The sequence below is a fragment of the Gadus morhua genome, chromosome 7 (genome assembly GCF_902167405.1).
Source record: "Gadus morhua chromosome 7, gadMor3.0, whole genome shotgun sequence".
NCBI classification, from domain to species: domain Eukaryota; kingdom Metazoa; phylum Chordata; class Actinopteri; order Gadiformes; family Gadidae; genus Gadus; species Gadus morhua.
Genome location: NC_044054.1, coordinates 5148518 through 5171578, shown reverse-complemented (window position 1 = coordinate 5171578; position 23061 = coordinate 5148518). Strand labels below are relative to the sequence as shown.

At 47.3% G+C, this 23061-nt stretch overlaps 1 protein-coding gene across 1 annotated transcript in view; it reads left to right on the top strand.

Moving 5' to 3' along the window:
• LOC115546839 (transmembrane protein 131-like) overlaps window positions 1-23061 on the top strand; it is a 49698-nt gene that overhangs the window by 10458 nt on the left and 16179 nt on the right. Inside the window, 26 exon segments of the mRNA XM_030360606.1 lie at window positions 845-913; window positions 2311-2431; window positions 2985-3101; window positions 3769-3891; window positions 4810-4890; window positions 5382-5532; window positions 6008-6064; window positions 6471-6532; window positions 7058-7166; window positions 7393-7501; window positions 8971-9124; window positions 9830-10000; window positions 11722-11832; window positions 13056-13190; window positions 13710-13814; window positions 14170-14256; window positions 14559-14711; window positions 15099-15174; window positions 15765-15879; window positions 16140-16278; window positions 16607-16716; window positions 17936-18002; window positions 18245-18396; window positions 19394-19536; window positions 19977-20163; window positions 22511-22696. Coding sequence (XP_030216466.1) covers window positions 845-913; window positions 2311-2431; window positions 2985-3101; window positions 3769-3891; window positions 4810-4890; window positions 5382-5532; window positions 6008-6064; window positions 6471-6532; window positions 7058-7166; window positions 7393-7501; window positions 8971-9124; window positions 9830-10000; window positions 11722-11832; window positions 13056-13190; window positions 13710-13814; window positions 14170-14256; window positions 14559-14711; window positions 15099-15174; window positions 15765-15879; window positions 16140-16278; window positions 16607-16716; window positions 17936-18002; window positions 18245-18396; window positions 19394-19536; window positions 19977-20163; window positions 22511-22696 — 3090 coding nt within the window.

Genomic DNA, 23061 nt, shown 5'->3' with positions numbered 1-23061 from the left:
TTTGGCAGTTTGTTCTCTCTCGTGTGTCTGTTTGTGTCAGCCCATCTGCCACAGCTCTGAACCTCCCAAGGTCTTCTCAGAATTCAGCGGTGCACTAAAGATAGAATGCTTGGAATACTTGCTTTTCCTGCGCCTTCAGGGGGCGAGAGTAGCTCAGGATGTAGAGCGGGTTGGCCGGTAACCTGAAGGTTGCTAGTTGGATCCCGGCTCCTCCAAGCTGAGTGTCAAAGTGTCCCTGAGCGAGACGCCTCACCCTGACTGCTCCTGTCGCCGCGAGGGGTCGAGTCCGGCGTCTGTGTTTGATTGGGTGAATGAATGGTTGTAAGTCGCTTTGGATAAAAGCGTCAGCAAAATCCCCTAAATATATATATATATTTTTTCTTTTTCTTAAAACCCCTTAAATTCCTTAAATAGGCCTTTCATGTTTCATAATTTCCCTCGTTTTGGACAGGGTCTGTTCCAGCACCTTAATCGATGAAGGCTGTTCCATGTTTCAACCTTTTCCTGTGTTGTGGACTGGGTTTCTCTGGTACTTTGGGCCGTAATGTATTCTAATTTCACAGGAACATCATTCTGCTTCCACAGGGCTTGTGGACATATATTGGCCAATATATCACATGTAACACACACACACACACACACACACACACACACACACACACACACACACACACACACACACACACACACACACACACACACACACACACACACACACACACACACACACACACACACACACACACACAGGTGTGTTTTTGGGTTTTGTGTTGGAGCAAAGGCAGAGCAGTGTCCATCCCCCCGGCTTCTAACTCTCTGTCTCTGTCTCTGTCTCTGTCTCTAGCTTCCCCCTTCCTGGAGGCAACAGCAGGCCCATACGGTTCGAGCCGCCAATGCTGGACTTCCACGAACAGTGAGTAGCTAACCGCTAGTCAGCTAGTGTATCATTTGAGCTACGTTAGCTGAACCATATGTGGTGAGTGTACGTAAAGGGTTGCGTATTCAGGTAACGTAGCTCAAAAGCGAAATAAAAAAATCTACACGTTGGTAAGCGTATGTACTCGCAAAGCGTAAGTACGCTAAGCAACACGTAGCAAACCAACATGTAGCAACAAATAGCTTTTCAGCTACGTTAACTGAATTATCTAGCGTCAAAGCAATGGACGTCACAGTTCATCTTTTAAGGTATGCGCAGTACTCAAAGTGAACTTTATGTCAATCAGACCGTGCAACAAGTAATTACACAGAGGACCAAAAAAACAACAAATGATCCACATATACAGACAGACATAGTGCATAAATTATACAGAACAGAATATTCACAGTGTTTTGCGGTATGTTATTCAGGTGCAATAATAAAGGTGCAATATGGTAAAGTGCAAAAGTAGGCATCAAGTTTATTATTATGATTATTATACTGTCCCTGGCTCTGCTAATGTCAGACCCAGTGAGTAAGTAGAAAGTGTGTCTTTGGCTCCAAATAGTAAACATCCATACATCAAACTGTGCGAGCTTAAGCAGTTTACTCAGACAAAGGCACATTATTCCCTCTGTGTTTTGGGTTGGTAAACGTTTGCATTGCAGCTGCTTTGCATTAAATGCAAATCTCCCATTCGCAGCGTTTTAATAACATTTGCTCCCATTAAAGCCAACCTGCCCCTGGGGCCTGTGTCTCTGTAAACTGCTAAAGCACACACACTTTGATGTAGTGGTGTTTATTATCCTGAGGCAAAGAAACAGCTTTCATCAATAATCAGCCGATACAAAACTGTTACTGAATTCTAATGGTGTTTGTGTGTGTGTATCTATCTGTGTGTGTTTTGTCTTTACCTCTATCTCTGTGTGTGTCTCTCTCATTCTGTGTATGTCTATCTCTATCTGTGTGTGTGTGTGTGTCTCTCTCTCTCTCTCTCTCTCTCTCTCTCTCTCTCTCTCTCTCTCTCTCTCTCTCTCTCTCTCTCTCTCTCTCTCTCTCTCTCTCTCTCTCTCTCTCTCTCTCTCTCTCTCTCTCTCTCTCTCTCTCTCTCTCTCTCTCTCTGTGTGTCTCTCTCTATCTGTGTTTGTGTGTCTCTCTCTATCGCTGTGTGTGTGTCTCTATCTGTGTGTGTCTATCCATGTGTCTATCTCTGTGTGTATCTCTATCTCTGTGTGTGTCTCTCTCTCTATCTGTGTGTGTATCTATATCTGTGTGTGTCTCTCCCTCTATCTGTGTGTGTGTATGTCTCTCTCTCTATCTGTGTGTTTATCCATCTGTGTGTGTCTCTCCCTCTATCTGTGTGTTTGTCCCTCCCTCTATATGTGTGTTCCCAGGCCGGTGGGGATGCCCAAAATGGAAAAAGTTTATTTACACAACTCCAGCCCAGAAGAAATCAGCCTGATTTCGATATCAGCCACAACGGCGCATTTCCACGCGTCGTTTTTTCAGAACAGGGTAAGGACCAGCCCCCCCTGTGCTCTGACTAACGACTCCTCCTCCTCATGTGGGGTCCGTGGCCCCGCTGTGTGTTTTTAAAGGCTTCTGCACCGTGTGTTGTCTTTGTCTCCTCAAAGTAGAGACATCTGAAGCGATCTACGGTTTAGTTCTGCCCTAAGTCGTTCTTGCATGCTAGTTGTCTATTTTGTTTCAAAGAAAGTTATGCTATTCCCTCACTCACTCACAGAAACACACTCACTTACAGAAACACACTGACTCACTCAAAGAAACTCACTCACTCACACACTTACATCCTGGCACTTAATGTACGGGCGTATTGTATGTCACACTTAGTTATAGTACTTCGTTGTGTAGCATGATCTTATCCTAGCTATCTTTGTTGTAGACGGGGAATGGGTTAACCTAGTGTTGTTAGTGCTTGGCACTTGGTCCTAACATCCTTACCACAGTTGATTTTCTTTTCTACTTATTGTAAGACGCATGGATAAAAGTGCTAAATGTAAACATTGAAACTGCCCTGACTCTCGCTCCTTCTCCTGTCTCTCCCCAGATAATCCCGCCGGGGGGGAACACGTCGTTCGACGTGGTGTTCCTGGCGCGGGTGGTGGGCAACGTGGAGAACACATTATTTATTAACACCTCCCACCACGGGGTCTTCACATATCAGGTGGGTCCCCGTCGCCATCACCATCATCATCATCCTGTCGCTTGGAGCGTTTTACGTTTACATATTGTTAGCCTCATAGCCTAATCGATATTATTATATCATACTCTTCAGCCATAGGCTAGTTAATTATCATATTCTACAGCCATTGGTTGTTTATTTATCATAGTCTTCAGCCATTGGTTGTTTATTTATCATACTCTACAGCCATTGGTTGTTTAATTATCATCTCTTCAGCCATTGGTTGTTTATTTATCATACTCTACAGCCATTGGTTGTTTAATTATCTCTTCAGCTATTGGTTGTTTATTTATCATAGTCTTCAGCTATTGGTTGCGAGGGGTTGGACATAATATCTATGAGGCGATATATCGTCGCCTTCTTATTGCGATACGAGATTCGATTCACTGTCGTTAAATATCGATATAATTAATAATTTCTTGTTTTTTAGGAATTTCTATTGCATTTTTATGCTTTATTCCTAAAGAGTTAGACAGGAAATATAGCCCCAAATATCGTAATTTATAACGTGAACCATATTCTCGTATTTTGGGCAAATTGTGAAGTCTAACCTAAATCTACTCTCCTAACGCTGCTGATTAACTGCGCCTCATTGGCTGAATCCTAAGTCTTAACCTGTGACCTCCTCACCTTCACCTTTGACCCCCAGGTGTTTGGCGTGGGGATCCCCAACCCATACCGGCTCCGCCCCTTCATCGGGGCGAGGGTCCCGGTCAACAGCAGCTTCTCCCCCCTCATCAACATCCACAACCCCCACAGCGAGCCGCTACAGGTGAGGAGGGAGGGAGGGAGGGAGGGGGGGGAGGTGAGGAGGGAGGGAGAGAGAGCTTCTTCCCCCTCATCAACATCCACAATCCCCACAGTGAACCACTGCAGGTGAAGAGGGGGAGAGAGGGGAAGAGGGAGTTGGTGTGAGAGATGGAGACACACAGAGGGCGACAGAGAGACAGACGGACAAAGACAGAGAGAGAGAAAAAAGTCTTTCACTCTCTCTCTTTCTGTCTTGCTTAGATATAGATTCAGATTTTATATGTCTCATACATATAATGCACTGAAATGTTAACAGTCGGCTCCATGCTAAGAACACACAACAAAGACTGACACAAAACAACCGACAAGAGCGGTTGCTCAAATAGATATATAGATATCTCTATTATAAATATATATGTAGAGCTGTCAGTTAAACGCGTTATTAACGGCGTTAACGCAAACCAATTTTAACGACGTTCATTTTTTTAATGCGCGATTAACACAAATTATTATTATTATTATATATTTTTTTTTGGGCTCAAAACAAAGAAGCAGTAGCCTGATTGCTATGTTCAAGGCATATCTTTGTATGTTCATCGTTTAATTGCATTATAGGCTTTTTTTTTGTACCGTCCTGTTTTGATCAGTATATGCCAATGTTGTTATCAATAAAAAAACATTTGCACAAGGCAAGCCGATGCACTTCTCCATGTTGATAAGAGCATTAAAATTAATGCTCTTAAAAATTAATGGGACAAAGAATTCAAGGGATATTTAGCATAGAATTTTTTTTTATGATTAATCGCGATTAATCGTGAGTTAACTATGGCATTAATGCGATTAATCGTGATTAAATATTTTAATCGCTTGACAGCCCTAATATCTATATGTATATGTCTCTATACTGAATGTATGTATGACTGACCTCCTGTGTCCCCAGGTGGTAGAGATGTACTCCAGTGGGGGGGACCTCCATCTAGAGCTGCCCACGGGGCAGCAGGGTGGCACAAGGCACCTATGGGTGAGAGCTCACTCACTCACTCACTCACTCACTCACTCACTCACTCACTCACTCACTCACTCACTCACTCACCCAATCACCCGCACACACACATATACAAGCATGCACAAATATACTCACTCACTCGTTCAATCGATCACTCACTCACTCACTTACTTGCTCGCTCGCTCACACACAAATACATACGCACACAAATTCAATTTTATTTGTTCAGTCCTTAATCACAGGCCAAGTCTCAGAGGCGTAATTAGCGAGGAAGAAATCTTGAGAAGGAACGCAGAGTGGTGGCACCGGCATTCCAGGCATGATCAGGAGTGCAATTGGTGCCATGATTGACGTACACACATACATACCTCCATATATATATTCAGGCAAAACATTTTAGATCGGTGATGGGGGCTTGCCGGTCCCGACAACAGCGTTGTTTTGGCACCCATAGGTTCCCCCTTGCTGACTCCGCCCCCCTCCTTCTCTCTACCCCCCCCCAACAGGAGATCCCTCCGTTTGAGACCAAGGGGGTGATGCGGGCCAGCTTTTCCTCGCGAGAGGCCGACAACCACACAGCCTTCATCAGGATCAAGACCAACGCCTCGGACCCCGACCAGTTCATCATCCTGCCCGTGGAGGTGGAGGTCACCGCCGGTACGACCCCCCCGTGTCCCAGACCCCCCCCTGTCCCAGACCCCTGGAGGTCGCCAGTCTCTCCGGAGGGATTAAGGGCCCACGGGTTTAGGGGGAGGCTCTGATTTGTCGAGGAGGATGGGTTGAGGGCCGTACGAATTGTGTTGTAGTGGTGGTGGACATGAAGTCTGTCTCTCTGTCTGTCTGTGTCTCTCCCTTTCTTTCTCTATCTCTCGCTCTCTCTGTCTCTTTGTGAGTGTTTATGGGGAGTTTGAGGTCCTTCTCTCATCACAAGTGACGAATCTGGCTGCTATGATCTCTCTCTCACTCTCTCTCTCTCTCTCTCTCTCTCTCTCTCTCTCTCTCTCTCTCTCTCTCTCTCTCTCTCTCTCTCTCTCTCTCTCTCTCTCTCTCTCTCTCTCTCTCTCACCTACATTGCTATTGTCTCTCTGAACCGGGTTGGTTCTGACTCTGCTTGTGTCTGGTTGCTCCACAGCTCCTGGGATATACTCCTCCATAGAAATGTTAGACTTCGGTACTCTCCGCTCACAAGGTAACGCAGCCCTCCCTCAGACATGTCCATCCAAACCTTCAATAACAGCTCCGGATGTATTGAGGTTTGATGTTTGTGTACCGGGGTGTAGAGGTGTGTGTGTGTGTGTGTGTGTGTGTACCAGGGTGTAGAGGTATGTGTATGTGTGTGTGTGTGTACCAGGGTGTAGAGTTGTGTGTTGGGAAGAGATAAGTAGACACAGTCAATGTGTTTTCTTTCATGTTCAGGGATGATGACGTTTGTGTTTGACGTCTTGACTCTCACTCTGATCATCGCCCTCTACAGATAAAGTGATGATGATCTGTGTTTGACGTCTTGACTCTCACTCTGATCATCGCCCTCTACAGATAAAGTGATGATGATCTGTGTTTGACGTCTTGACTCTCACTCTGAACGCCCTCTACAGATAAAGCGAAGCAGTTGAATTTACACCTGCTCAACTCGGGCTCAAAAGACGTGCAGATTACGGTGAGTGGTCCGACTAACGACACAACGTCGCTTAGTTCTCTCTCTCTCTCTCTCTCTCTCTCTCTCTCTCTCTCTCTCTCTCTCTCTCTCTCTCTCTCTCTCTCTCTCTCTCTCTCTCTCTCTCTCTCTCTCTCTCTCTCTCTCTCTCTCTCTCTCTCTCTCTCTCTCTCTCTCTCTCTCTCTCTCTCTCTCTCTCTCTCTCTCTCTCTCTCTCTCTCTCTCTCTCTCTCTCTCTCTCTCTCTCTCTCTCTGCCTCCATCCATCCAGCCGGAGACATTTGAACTCAAAGTCGCCTACTTACTAGGATGGGTTTAATCTTAGACATTGCCGCTTTAACAATATAGAATACATTAAACCATTCATAGTCTTCACTATAAGCCTGTAGTGAGTGCTCCGGCTAGCCATCCTTTTCTATTAGTAGAATGAAAGATAGATTAAAACGCGACGGTGGTGGTAAAGGTTAAACCTTGCTGTTGTCTTGTTCTGCATCCTAATCCCGAACTCTTCTGTTCCGAATGCTGCCAGAGTATCAGAGCCAGTCCGGCCAACGAGGCCGTGACGATAGACTTCAAGGCAATCACGCTCAAAGCCGGGGAAAATAAATATACCAAAGTCGCAAGTATTAGTTTTGATGGTACGTTGAAAAACGGGAACTCCTTGATACACTGTGTGTGTGTGTGTTTGTCTGTATGTGTGTGTGTCCCTATGTGCATGTGTGTTTAGCAAGGCACACTGTTAGCATAGGTACATTGTCGGCATTGTTGTTGTTAGAATTGCTTGCATTGTTGTTCTTAGCATTGCTGGGATTGTTGTTGTTAGCATTGTTAGGATTCTTTGTGATTGTGTGTTTCTCCTCCCAGCCTCCAAGGTCCAGAAGGCGTCGCAGTCGTTGGGAAAAATTACCGTCAAAGCAAAAGAGAAGAGCTACTCAAAGCTGGAGATACCGTACCAGGCTGAGGTCCTAGACGGGTAAGTGTGTGTGTGTGTGTGTGTGTGTGTGTGTGTTTGACGTTTGGCGTTACTAGGTTATTTGTTTATGTTATATGTTTGGGTCTTGCGGAGTGAGAAACCATTAAGTTAGTTACCGTGGAGTTATCGTTATACTATACCTACCTGCCGTTTGTGTTTACTGTTACTATTCCTACCGTTCGGAATTGCATAGTTTGATGGTTGAATAAACCGTGGACTAGACCTCTGCCTCGTATTTGAGAACATTATAATATAAAATATCACGGCCAAAGCTGTGTGCGCCTCCGGAATATTATGAATCATTACAACTGTGTCGGGCTCTCCGCGTCTCTGGTTCTTCCCCTTCCTCATCAATCTGAAGCGCAGAATTTAATCGCGACATGGAGCTACACCCGCCGGAGCGGGTGTCCGGAAGTCCGCAATAATTTTGGGACAATTGTTGTACTGCCTTTATCGGAATAAAAAATAATTAATATCGAGACAGCCTTAGATTTTGCATCGCTGCATGCATTTTGAGCACTCTTCATATTGCATCTTGTGGTGATGCTGCAAGTGATAGAAGACGTTTGTCGTACTCGACCCTTTAGTTGCGACCGATTTGTAGCACTCTCTACAAAATACCAGATTCTGTAATTCGTTGGACACCTTGAACCCAAACCATTCCCAAACTATGAAGCCATTTGTCTTCCGCTTACATGCAAGCTCATAGGTGCTGCGTTTGCTGGCGGACTCCATGTTTCGCACCCTAGGGGATTTAAAAAAGTGACGTGAGTAGAAGGGGTGCCGGGCTGGGTCAGAGTTACGAAATAGCAGGGGGCAGGAGCGGTTTGAAACTGCTGTTATTTGGAACAAATGTGCTGTACTTTCAACGCAAATTAAACTATATCGATGTTGACGATAGCGTCTCTTTCCATATCTCATTTGAAAAAATCTTGATATATTTAAAATATCGATATATCGCCCAACCCTATTGTGTGTGTGTGGAGGGGAACTTTTTTCATAAAAAGCTTAAAATTTGTGTGCACAAATACGAAAACATACAGACTGATAAACAGCGCAATAACATTAAGGAGAAATAAAACAAATATATGAGTCATGTGATTCATGATTCCCGGTTATCACCAATGGGGCAATTTCTTCTCTTTATCAGAAGTGGTTTTAATGATAATTTTAGAAATGACTGGTTCTTCCTCTTTCTCTTTGGCGTTTGTGTGTGTGTGTGTATGTGTGGGTCCCTGTGCGTGTCTGTTCCTGTTGGTGTTTCTTTGTATGTCCCTGTGTTTGTGTGTTTTGTCTGTCCACTCTTGTGTGTGTATGTTTATGTCCCTGTGTGTTTGTGTGTGTGTGTGTGTGCTCGTGTGTGTCTCTGTCTCTGTCTCTGTCTTTCTCTCTCTCTCTCTCTCTTGCTGTCTCTCGCTCTCCCTCCCTCCCTCTCTCTCTCTCCCTCCCTCCCCCCCTCTCTCTCTCAGGTACCTGGGCTTTGACCATACCGTCACCCTGTTCCACATCCGTGACAGCGTGACGGAGGTGCTGGTGAAACCCATCCACCTCACCAACACCTTCCACTTCGCCATCCGCGTGCACCACGTAGCCCTGCCCGACGACGCCAGCGCCATGTTCAAGGTAACACCACCACCTGCACCACCCACAACTCCACCACCTCTAACACCACCACCTCCCTTAAAGCCACCAGCACCACTACCACTTTCACAACTACTACCACCCCCACTAAACCACCACCCACAACACAACCACCACTATACCATCACCACTAACACCACCACCAGTAGCAACAGCACCACCCACAACACCACCAACAGTAGCAACAGCAACACCACTAATTCCACCACTACTACGAATACTACCACCACCACCACTATCACCATCACCTTGACCACAACCACCACCCTAAACACCACCGCCAACCCCAACACCACCCTAAACACTAACACCACCAACATCGGCACCAGCACTTACACCACCACCACCATCACACCACCACCATCACACCACCACCACTTTCAGTACTACTACCAGCACCAACCCCGTCACTATCACCTCTACCCAAACTACACTACCACCACTACACTACAATTAAAAGCACCATGAACACCCACAACACCACCGCTTTCAAACGCACACACACAGGGATAAAAACACACACGCACACAGGGAAAGACATTCAGTTTGCTAACGTAAACTTCTAGCAAAGTCTTATTCATGAATGTCAGCTAACAACGCCCACGGAGAGAGCTACCTTACCTAGCATTGTTATTTGTCAATAGCATCGTTACTAGCCTGCTCCTGACCCCCCCGCTGTGCCTCCAGGTGCTGAACTTCACGGACCCCGTCCTCATCCCCTCCCAGGGGTCCCTGTACATCTTCTCCCTGGAGTTCCGCCCGCTGCGGCCCTCCACCCACGTGGACAGCAACATCCTGCTGGTCACCAACGCCTCCAAGTTCCACCTGCCCATCAGGGCCTACACCGGCTTCCTGGAGGTAACCGTGGCGACGCAGCCTCAGCATCCGAAGCTCAGAGTCGTGCAAGAGTGACGGTTGTATAGTCCGTGCGACGCAACGCAGCCTCAGCATCAGTATCCACCGTTGATCGAGTAGAGTAGAAAGCGACCAACATTTGTGCGAAGTTTGTGCAACGTTTGTGAGACGTTTGCGACATCACGCGGTGAACTTAAAGGGGTGGTGTTACGCCAAAGGGTTTGTGTGTATGTTTGTGTTAGAGCATGGAAACCCGACCCGGGCCTGAGTGAACCTGACAGTACCCGACAGGCCGGATCGGGTACCTTTTAAATATTTAGAAGTGATGCTTGGGTTCGGGTCGGCTGATCACATCTGCGCGATAAGGAGTTGGAATTGGCATGGGCGTTGCTTTTGTGTAGACGTTTCATAGGCTAACTGTCCTACAGAACCTCAGAACCTCTTGTGTAATTATTAGAGCTGTCAAGCGATTAAAATATTTAATCGTGATTAATCGCATTAATGTCATAGTTAACTCTAATTAATCGCGATTAATCGCAAATTCTTTTTCTATGCTAAATATCCCTTGATTTTTTTGTCCCATAATTCTTCTCATTTTAATTCTCTTATCAACATGGTGAAGTGCATCGGCTTGCCTTGTGCAAATGATTTTTTATTGATAACAACATTGGCATATACACTGATCAAAACAGGACGATACAAAAAAAGAGCCTATAGAGCAATTAAACGACTGCTTTTAACAAATGTCATTTGAACATAGCAGTCAGGCTACTGCTTCTTTGTTTTGAGCCAAAGAAAAAAAAAAAAGAAAAAAAGTTTTTTTTTTTTTTTTTATAAAATAATTGCGTTAATCGCGCGATAAAAAAATTAACGCCGTTAAATTTGGTTTGCGTTAACGCCGTTAATAACGCGTTTAACTGACAGCTCTAGTAATTATATGGAATTTATCGTTATTGTGGCCTTTTTGATGGGCCCATTTGAATTTAAATTGGTTATGATTCTGCGCGACAAGCGTGAGCACTCGTGTGCTCACTGTTCACGGGCTTCGCCTTGCAGTTGTTTAATAAAGGCGTACTTTCATATACACAAACGTAAACGTGTCATTAGTATGAGAAAAATAGACTTTAACTGTGTCGGGCTCGGGTCGGAGGTAACCGCAGCGACACAGCCTCATCAACCTTAACCACAGACTCTCGGAATCGCACCCTACCTTTGTGTGACATCAGGCGACACACAAACGTCTAACCTAAAGTTAGACTGGAAGATGCTTACGTTGCATGCTAAACAAGGTTCTGCATCCTGTGATTGGCCGCCGCAGCGCGTCATTCAGTTTCTCCAAAAGTTGATTCAGTTTTGACTTTTGGCCGTGGGCTGATGGCATTCATTTCACTAATTCACTAGGGTAGCTGGGGATACCTTTGGTGACTGCCAGCAGTCCTAGTTATTTATTCTTATTTATCAGGTTCTTTAAGCAAATAAATTAGAGCGTAGTTTGTTCAATGAAAAAAAGTCCCTGCTTTCCCTTATTTAATTCATAATTTCTTATTTTTCTATTCAGAAATATATAAATGAATGAGTGCTTAGCATCTAAAATAGAACAAGTCCCTGTTTTCATTCACTGGATTCATTATTGTTTTTCTATTCATAAATGTTTACATTAATACATAAGCTTGTAGTGGTGTCGACATGTTTCTAACGGTGTCTCCCCCCCCCCCCCCCACCAGCCGCTGGCTCTCCCCCCCAGCCTGAACCCCCGCTTCCTGGACTTCGGGGTCCTGAGCGCCACGGACACCAGCAGCATCCTGCTGACCGTCTTCAACAGCAACCCTATAGAGGTGAGTCTGTCTGTCTGTCTGTCTGTCTGTCTGTCTGTCTGTCTGTCTGTCTGTCTGTCTGTCTGTCTGTCTGTCTGTCTGCACTCACTCACTCACTCACTCACTCACTCACTGGTCAACATACCAGACTTATGGCTCGATACTAGGGATGAGTTGGTCGCGACCGATTCGTTCGCAACGAACGACTCCCGAACTTGAACGACAAGAACTGGTTCCCCAAAACAACTCTTCATGTCGAATTTGCGCGCTTTCTCTGTCTGACGTATCTTGGGTCATACCATTCAACGTGGGGCCACTCATATATCCCCCTACATTTCCGAAAAATAGACTTGACCTCCATCTGTTTATTGGATAAACGCATTTCCCAATCCCAGGAGTCTTTGCTCCATTCTACGTCAATTCAAGAACAAACAAAGAAATTAAACTGCAGTTCGTATTTTTTATTTATGACCATGAAAGTTCTGTAATGCCTGAATAATGAAGAATTAAATGTGGAGTAAAATAAAATTATAAATATAAAACCATGAATGACATATAGAGAGTAAGCTAGTGGTATAAATGTTGGTGGGACTTTTAGTCAAACTATATAGTATATCTTGTCGATTTTCACGGGGGGTAGAGCCTAGAAGTCGCTTAAATTATAGTCTGGGCCGTCTCGCGGGGGGGGGGGCAGACACCTGTGAGATTCCCTGTCAAATGACGTAAACTGACGTAACGAACGAATCAAAACGAACGAATCAAACAAACAAATCGTTATAGTGAACTAAACTGAAAGAACTAGTTCCCGGAAAAGAATCATTTTGCCCATCCCTACTCGATACCATACCATGTCGAATGTTTATTGTTTTAATGTTGAACAAAACAATGTCCCCTGTGACGTCCCCTTCAGAGTCACTCCTTCTTAAAGGGCCGGTACTAATAAATCGGGGTATTGTACCTTTTTTAAGTGGCAAGGTATGGTACTAATCTACGAGAACAGTTCGTGGTAACGTGTCGTCATTTGTGTCGGCGTGGTAACGGGAACTTCCTGTTTTTATTTTTAGTTCAAGGCCTCGTTTAACCATTGTTTCTGCCGGCTGCTGAACTGTCCTGGTCTTGACATGTGGATGGGGCTTAACAGCGCTGCAGGCCATTGATTGGTCGATTCCAAATTGGGTGGAAAAATCGGTTGGCATAATTTTGCCTTAACTTATGTATCACCTGTCTCTCCCCCCCCCCCCCAGCTGGTGCTGCGGCCGTGGCAGGTGACGGGGGAGAGTGTGGTGGTGGAGCTGCTGAAGACGGAGCGGGGGAACCGCACCAGCCTGCTGAGCCGCTCCCGGGAGCTGCTCAACGCCACAGCCTCCACGCACAAAACGGTACCCCCCCCCATCCATCGTCCCCATCACAATTCTCTGTCTGTGTCTGACGTCCTAGGCGTCCCGAGCATTCGCTCTCACTCTCTCGTGCTCGCTCTCTCTTTCTTGCTCTTTCTGTGTCCATACCTCCCATCTCTCTGTCTCACCCATCCCTCTCTGTCTCTCACTCTCTTTCTCTCTCTCTTTCCCCCTCCCTCCCTCCCTCCCTCCCTCCCTCCCTGACTCCCTCCCTCCCTCCCTCCTTCCATCCCTCCCTTACCCCTGACCTCTAGGTGATCCTGGCCTCGGGGTACTATGCCGTGTTCCCCCCCTCCCTCCCTTCCTCCCTCTCTGACCTCTCTATCTCTCCCTCCCTCCCTCTCTTCCTCCCTCTCTGACCTCTCTGTCTCTCCCTCCCTCCCTCCCTCTCTTCCTCCCTCTCTGATCTCTGACCTTTTAACCTCCAGGTGATCCTGGCCTCGGGGTACTATGCCGTGTTCCCTCCCTCTCTGACCTCACTCTGTGACCTTTGACCCCCAGGTGATCCTGGCCTCGGGGTACTATGCCGTGTTCCGGGTCACCCTGTCCGCCCGGGGGCTGGAGGGCCACTACAACGCCGCCATACACATCACCACCGACTATGAGGTACCACCGGCCCACAGCTGAGTGTGTGAGTGTGTGTTTGTGTGTCCCGTTTGTGCCAGTTTGTGTCTTCCCCCTGTCTGTCGGTCTGCATGTTTGTGTCTTTCAGCCTGTTTGTGTGTCTCCTATTAGTGTGAGTATGTCTGTCCCATGTGTGTTGTTCTAGTATCATCCCCCCTGTGTGTGTGTGTGTGTGTGTGTGTGTGTGTGTGTGTGTGTGTGTGTTTGTGTCTTCCTCTTTGTCTGTGTGTGTCTGTCTGCATGTTTGTGTCCTCTTAGTGTGTGTGTGTGTGTGTGTTTGTCTGCACATTTGCGTGTTTTTTCTTTCAGTGTGTCTAACGTTGTGTTCGGTCAACAGATTCTCACCGTACCGGTGAAGGCGGTCATCGCCGTGGGAACCCTCACCAGTCACCCCAAACACATCGTACTACCACCGTCGTTCCCAGTAGGTGCTGCTAATAAAGCTTTGAGATTTTTTTCTGGACCGCAGAACGCTGCTCAGGGAATCAGACCGCTAGGACGTTTTGTGCAGAATAAATACATTTTTGTAGTTTTATTGCTTCCAGATCTCATGGCTTCAGTAGTGAATTGTCGGTATTTAGTGGTGTATTTTGGGTATTTAGTGTGTATTCGGCAGGGTATTGTGGGTATTCAGTAAAGGAGAGCCCTGACCTTTGCCCTGACCTATACCCCGACCTCTGCTCTGACCTCTGACCCCTGACCTTTGACCTCTGACCCCCCTTCCAGGGTAAAACGGTCCACCAGAGCTTCAGCATCATCAGCTCCTTCTCCCAGCGGGTGAAGCTACTGCACATCCGCTCGTTGAGCGACGACAAGCGCTTCTTCTACCGCCGGCTGAAGACCAGCCGGGACGAGCTGGAGCCTAAGAGGAAGTCCAAGGTACCGGCATGTCTGAACGCCCTCTGTCTGTCTGCCCCTCTCTCTGTACAAGAAGAAGTCCAAGGTACCGCCAGGTTGTCTGTCTGTCTGTCTGTGTCTGTCTGTCTGTCTGTCCCTTCTCTCCATCTCTCTGTCCATCCCTCCTCCCATCTGTCCATCCCTCCTCCCATCTCTCTCTCTCTCTCTCTCTCTCTCTCTCTCTCTCTCTCTCTCTCTCTCTCTCTCTCCCTCTCCCTCTCCCTCTCTCTCTCTCTCTCTCTCTCTCTCTCCCCCATCTCTCCCTCCATTCTCCCATCACGCCAACCCTCCACCTCTCCCTCCCTCCTGTGTTTCGTAGTTCGAATGTCTTAAAATTCAGCGCCTATTGTGTTTATTTATTTTTCTCAGGTGGCAAAGATATATTTTGATGCCAGCCTGCAGTGTGGGGACTACTGCTACGTGGGCCTGCCCTTTATTCTGAAATGTGAGTCCGTCCTACTCTCAAAATATGAAATTTTATTCAAAAATATGTTTGATATTTCATATCTCATTGGAGCTATATAAATGTAATAGCTGTGTGTGAGTATATTGACATTTCGTTTTTATTATTTACAAATCTGGATTTTAAAGTAAATACTTAAAATAATATTTAAAACAGTATATATATTTTTTCAATTAAAAATATAATTTCAACGCTACATTTATATTTGTAAATCATGTCCACACTTTAGTATATTCTCAACCGCTAAGCAGGCAACACATCACTCTTTCAACATGAAACATGAAAGTATGGCACATGACCGTACATTCATGTATCCATACTTTAGTATTTTCTCCATCAATATGCAGGCAAAACATCACTCATTCCCCATGACTGTGTAACTTAAGTTAATTTAAGTGTATTTTCGCTTAACGTTATCAGGGTTAGGGTAGAGATACTGCGTGCTTCAGTTCTTAAGATCATCTTAACTAAGCAACTTAGGAGCTAATTGAAGTGTGGCCGTATAACAGTGTGGCCACCCTTAAGGGTAGGGTCCAGTGACGGTGAGTGACCCCAGCCGGTGTGTGTTTCAGCGGAGACCCCGGGCCCCGGGTTGGCCCTACAGGAGGACATGTGGGACGCAGACGTGGACCTCTACCAGATGTTGAACAAGAGGTGGAAGGCCCTCAAGGAGAGCTCCCAGCACATGTAGGTCTCCTTAACTTAACTAAGGTCCCCTTAACTTAACTAAGGTTCCCTTACAGGTATGGCATGTGTCTGTTCAACATCTATGTTTCAATAACTCTCTCTGTCCGTCTGTCTCTCTCTCCCCTCCTCCTCCACCCTCTCTCTCCTCCTCCACCCTCTCTCCCCTCCTCCACCCTCTCTCCCTGTCTGTATCTCTGTGACCACCTCTCTCTCCTCCCCCCCTCCTCCACCCTCTCCTCCTGCTCCTCCTCCTGTCTCAGAGCGGAGGCGGTGTTCGAGGCCAACGCGGACCTCCAGAAGAACATGCAGACGCGCGTCCTGGCCCAGCTCAAGTGGCCGTCCATCATCAACTCCTCCAGACACGTCATCTTCCCCCTCACCTCCATCAACAGCTCCTCGGTGAGACACACAGACACAAAGACAGAAACACAGAGAAATCTTCCCCCTCATCTCCATCAACAGCTCCTCGGTGAGACAAACAGACACAGCGGCATACAAGAAACTCAGGACATTAAGAGACATGAAGACTTAAAGAAATGATGACACTAAGACACTATGACACTATGACACCGTGAAGTCAAGGGAGTCTTCAGGGCTGACTCTCTCTGTGTCTCTGACTCTCTCTCTCTCTCTCTCTCTCCCCCTCCCTCCCCCTTCACCCTGTCTCCCCTCTCTCTCTCTCTCTCTCTCTCCCCCTCCCACCCCCTCTCTCCCCCTCTCTCCCCAGGAGGTGGAGGTGACTCTGGAGAACCCTGCTGACAGCCGTCTCTACATTCAGATCCTCCCCCTGGCGCTCTACTCCAACCCCACCGCTGTCACTCACACGCTGGCCCAAACGTAAGCTAAGACCCGCCCCCTATGTATAGGGACACACCCCCTCTATAGGCAAATCCCTTCACTATCGTCTTTCATTGAAACATAGTGAGGAGACTCAAACGTAAGCAGGGACACACCCCCCCTGTGTAGGACCAAACCCCCTTTCTATAAGGACACGCCCCCTCTGTGTAGGACCACGCCGCCTCTGTGTATGACCACGCCCCTTTATATAGGGACACGTATCCTCTGTATACGGACACGGCCCCTCACTATGGTCACGCCCCCTATGTGTAGGGTCCCACCCCCTCTGTGTAGGACCACTCACCCTTGCCATTGGGAGTTACACCCAACTGTAGGGACACGCCCCCTCTGTGTATGACCACGCCCCTTGCTAAATGGACACGCCCCAAACTGTATAGGGACACACACCCTCTGCTAACAATATCATATATGCCATGAGGCTAACAATATGTGGCGAACATCTGAGTGAGCGCTTTGGTTTTTGCCCTTTTTGGGGTTGTGTCCAGCACTCGAGTTGAGGGGGGATGAGGGGGGATGGCAACCCCCTTTGGAATTAAAATGATCAAAATCATCCCCCGTCTGGAACAGCCATCCCCCCTTCCCATCCCCTGTTGTTTTATCAATTAATGTGGAAAAATTACCGCTATTTCATTATAGCGGTTTCCTTTTTCAATTAACGTTACTTTTCCCATGGACAGATTTGACAGCGATACTGCATTCTCGGGCAGTATGCTATTGCGCAAGCACGCAGGCGTGCTTACGCAATAGTGCCTTCACGAGCTCTCATTCCACACCGTACGAAACAGACACTGGTAGCATGAAGCTGTCTCTGCATCTTAGACATCGATTCCGCAGCCAACTCTGTCCCCTTTTCTCCTTTTCATTCCTAAAAAAGAATAAGAATCAGTTTTTAAAATCCTTAAAAGTGATGCATGCCTCCGAATCGTGTGATGCGTCCGATCAGCTGCGTTTTTGAGGATAAAATAAGAGCGATGACATGACAGTAGTCATCGCTCTTATTTTATCCCCAAAAAAATATAATAATAATAATAATTATCACACCGTTGGTATCCCACCATATGCGCTGTCATCAGCAAAAATGATCTTTCCCTAAAAGTTAAAATCCACCATCCCCCCTAGCTTTTATTTTACAACTCGACCACTGGTTGTGTCCCCGTGGCCACTGGTCCCACTGTTCATTCTTTATTCCCCTTCCCAGTTTTCCAATGGAGCGACTTCCCAACTTTGACGCCAGCACCCTGGAGTTCCAGATCCACAGGAACCAGGTGAGTTCACCTGGGGACATGCCAATAAAAGGAGGGTGTATGAATGGGCGAATGTGTGTGTGAATTGGTGAATATGTGTGTGAATGGGTGAGTGTGTGTATGAATGGTGAATGTGTATGAACAGGTGAATATGTGTATGAATGTGTTAATGGGTGTATGAATGGTGAATGGGTGAACTTGTTTCTGCTCAACACCCTGAATGTAAACATAAAAGGTGCACCCTCTCTCCCTCCCTCCCCCAGTCGACAGCCCCCCGGTCCTCCGGGGGTTTCGTGGAAGGCGCCCCCCGGCCCCACGTCTATAACGTTCCCCTGAACCCCGAGGAACACCGGAGGCTCAGGCTGCGCTTCTCCCCGCAGGGCAACCACACGGTGACCTCGCTGCTCATCCTCAGGTAGGGGGGTCTGGGTCGGGGCTGGAGGGAGGCTAGGGTCTGCCCCACAGGGTCCACTTGGGCTCCATATTGTGTAGAATACTCAAAGATGGATTTGCGGTGCATTCCCCATAGACTAATTCCCTGAATACTCTGCTATGCACTGTAGTGTTGGCCTTTCTCCTGTTTAATATCCGAAACATACCAATCAAAAACGAGATTTTCCAGTAGAGAAAGCGCAACAATTTAGCTGTAATTGTTGACTGCATTTCCACGTCAATCAGAACCCACTTAACACACTTAAGTGAGTGGAGCCGTGTCCAAAGAATGTCCTCTGAGCCATGTGTACCACGGGCCATAATCACACACACACTCCATAGACCACACAGACAGAGCATAGAACAGGCGGAACAGGCAGACAGAGCACAGAACAGGCAGACAGAGCACAGAACAGACATAGCACAAAACAGGCAGACAGAGCGTAGAACAGATACACACACACTTTAAAGTAAAGACACACACGTACATGCATTCATTCTCCACACACAGAGCGTGTGTCGAAGTGCACACAGGTGTAGCTCGTTAAGGCACAATCCAATTAACTCAATTTGAGCTTCCCTCCAGCGGGTCAAACTGCAGATTATGTTACTCACAGCTTTTTGTCGTACGGCACCACGGTGTGCGTTTCACGAGGGTCATGCTGGGAATGTAGCGCAGAATGTGTCGGCGTGGAGGTTGTAAGGTGACGCTTTGACACAAGCCTCCACCTCTGACCTGTGTGTGTGTGTGTGTATGTGTGTGCGTATCTCTACCTCTATGTGTGTGTCTCTTTATCTATATGTGTTTGTCTCTCTCTGTGTGTATGTGTGTCTGTGTTTGTCTCTGTGTGCGGTGTGTGTGTCTCTATATATTTGTGTGTGTCTGTGCGTGTGTGTGTGTGTGCGCGCCTCTCTCTGTATCTCTCTGTGTGTATGTGTGTCTCTCTCTGTGTGTGTATATGTGTCTCTCCCCCCTCCAGGAACAACCTGACGGTGGTGGAGTTCCTGGTGGTGCAGGGCCAGGGCTGCTACGAGCGGCTGAAGTTGGGGGGGAAGTACCCGGGGCCGGGGGGCTTCCTGCGCTTCAAGATGGTGGAGTCCCATCTCAAGGAGTGCACTGAAAGTAGGTCACACCCTGTGTGTGTGTGTGTGTGTGTGTGTGTGTGTGTGTGTGTGTGTGTGTGTGTGTGTGTGTGTGTGTGTGTGTGTGTGTGTGTGTGTGTGTGTGTGTGTGTGTGTGAGAGAACCCTAGGGTCATCGGAGACATCTGGTGGTTTAAAAAAGAAAAATGATCTTTAAGCTAACGTCTCCATAAGCTAACACTATTCTGCACGAAAAGCGCTTCAATAAAGTTGTGTCCAACTCATTTCACGCCATCGTCCCTAACCCCCACCCTGCCCCCCTCCCCCTCCTCCCCTTCCTCCCCCTCCCCCTAACCCCTGGTCGATGTGGTGAATTTGTATTTCATTTGTATAGCCCTTAATCAAAGGTGCAGTCTCAAAAGGCTTAACATGCCTTATATTTATGACATCCTCCCCCTAACCCCTGGTCGACATGTTTCAGAGAACCGGCCGAAGGAGCCCAACTTCACGCTACGGCGGTCGTTCAAGGTGGAGAACACGGGCCGGCTGCCCATCGTGGTGCGGTCCCTGGAGATCAACGGCCGGCCTTGTGAGGGCTTTGGCTTCAAGGTGCTCCACTGCCAAGAGTTCTCCCTGGAGCCCAACGCCTCCAGGGACATCGTCATCATGTGAGTTCTGGATTTCTAGAGACTTCTGGGTTTTCTGGGTAAAACTCATTCAGACAAATTCACCAACATTCACCCATTCATGCACACATTCAACCATTCACTCACATGATGACGATGTCCCTGAAGCCCGACGCCTCGCGGGACATCGTCATCATGTGAGTCGCCCATGCAATTGGCACGCAGGTTGGGGTCGCTTAGAGCAAGTTCTGGATTTCTGGAGAATTCAGGGTTTTCTGGGGAGTTCGGTTTTTCTGCATTGTTTGGGTTTCTGGAGATTTCAGGGTTTTCTGGAGAGGTAGGGATTTCTGGAGTGTTTGGGATTTCTGAAGAGTTTGAGGTTTCTTTGGTCTACCGATATATTGGTATAGTAAGGAGGTTCATAGAAATAGTAAGTATGCTCATAGAAATAGTAAGGATGTTCATAGAAATCGATAGGTTAACCCAGTGGTTCCCAACCTTTTTTTGGCTGTGACCCCATTTTGACATCAAAAATTTCGGCGCACAGTGTTGCAAACAGATGTGCGCGCAGAGGATGTGGCTTGATGTAATTCACTATGGTTACGACCTGGTGCAGTATGTCTGCGATGGGCGCAATTTAGTTGTTTTTTGAGCTTCTTCCTCCCTGCACATCGTTTTCACCATATCGATGGCAGCTGGCAATATTAAAGTCTCAGCAATGCTATGTGGCTTCATATTCCTAGCAATGAGATATCTCACCTCAAGAGAAGCTTTCAGGGCCCGTTCACTAGCAGTCACAGCCTTGTTGAAATGCTACACTTGCTGTTTGTTCGGTCGGCAAATTTATTTTTGCAAAAAGGTCTTGGTTTGCCGACATGCTCTTTGTGTGGTGTCTCAGTGTCTTATGAGTTTGTTTGGCTTCATACTCTCGGCAGAGAGGACCTTACTACATAGCAGACATTTCGGCTTCTCCTCGTAACATTTCATCACACTTGTAAATCCATACTGAATCGTATGTTCGCTGTGTCTTTGGTGTCTGTGCCACAGTTCCTCTTGGAACTGTCTTTGGAGGGACAGGGCCAGGCGGGCGAATAAATTTGTTTATTATTATTTTTCTTTTCTTTTAATTTTTTAAATCAATATATATTTTTTTAAATCAATTACTAGACATTTCAGGTGACCCTATTTTAATTCCAGGCGACCCCCCATGGGGTCGGGACCCCAAGGTTGAAAAACCCTGGGTTAACTCATCTTCGTGGTCATGAGGTGACCACACAGACACAGGCGCACAGACTCACAAACCGACACAGAGGCGCACATAGACGCAGGGACACGGGGAAACACAGGCACACACACAGACACAAATGTGCGCACAAACAGACATGCACACAGAGACAAGCACAGGTGCAGACACAGACACACACACAGAGACACGCACATGCGCAGACAAAGACACACACACACAGATGCACACGGGCACACAAACAGAAACCTAGACCCTATTTTAAGAGGTGGAGGCTTGTGTCAAGGGGTCGGGACCCCAAGGTTGAAAAACCCTGGGTTAACTCATTCCCAGCACAGATAGCTGGTCCATTCTGTCCCGGGCATAACGAGCCTGTCCACCTCATAGTTCAGACCCAGGTGTCCCTCATAACACTGATTATAGCTCTACCAGCCAGACCCTGCTATATCAGAGGATCACAGCAGCAGAGTCTTGAAGGGCCAGTTAACGAACACAACCACTTTCTCTCTGTTATAAAAGTGGCCCTTTGTCTTAGAATAGTTTTTGTGTGGAGCTCTGGCTGGCCAGCGACGTCCTTGAAAAGTTTGGCTTTTCGGACACTTGTCCGATGTATTTAATGTCAACAAAGAAATACCCTGCTTTCTGACTTGTTTCTGAAAGGTAAATGCATTTATTCAGGGCTTTTCTGACCAGGGGCTACTCAAAGCGCTTTACAACATTGCCTGACATTTACCCATTCACGCACACAGTCACCCGTTCACACATTCACCCATCCATGCACACATTCACCCATTCCCCCACCGACAGCAGAGTCGACCCTTCAGGGCGACAGCCAGCTCGTCAGGAGCAGTCAGGGTGAGGCGTCTCGCTCAGGGACACCTCGACACTCAGCTAGGAGGAGCCGGGGATCCAACTAGCAACTTCAGGTCGCAAGGCAACCCTCTGTACCTCCTTAGCTACCGCCTAACCTTCACAGAGCGTAGGTAGCATCTCTGTCTCTGTGTCTCTCTTTCATCTTTTCAGTATTTTGTTAAAACTCATCCATTGATGTCTCTCCCCCGGGGATCAAACCAGCAACCTTCCGGTTCCACAACGATGACTCTGTTGATCCATAACCCATCTCTCCGTGTCCCCCCCCCCCATCAGGTTCACACCGGACTTCACGGCGTCGCGGGTGATCCGGGAGCTGAGGCTGAGCACGGCGGGGGGGTCTCACTTTGTGTTCTCACTCAACGCCTCACTGCCGTACCACATGCTGGCGTCCTGCTCCTCAGCCCTGCCCCGGCCCAGCTGGGAGCTGGAGCTCTACATCATCATCTCAGTGGTCATGAGGTGAGCAGACGCACACAGACAGACAGACACACAGGCACACGCACAGCCACGGACACACACACACACACACACACAGACAGACGGACAGAGAGACAGACACAGACAGACGCAAAGTCACACAGGCACAGACACACACTCCGAGACACCCTCACGACAGACACACAGACACAGAGGCGCAAAGACACATAGACACGCACACACACACAGACAGACATCATCATCTCCGTGGTCATGAGGTGACCACACACTAGGGCTTTGACTCCGAACTTCAAAAAATAAATCAAAATTCGAACGAATATTAGGCAGCCCTTAATATTCAAACATGTTATGGTAATAACAGGTTTGAATATTAAGGGCATAATATT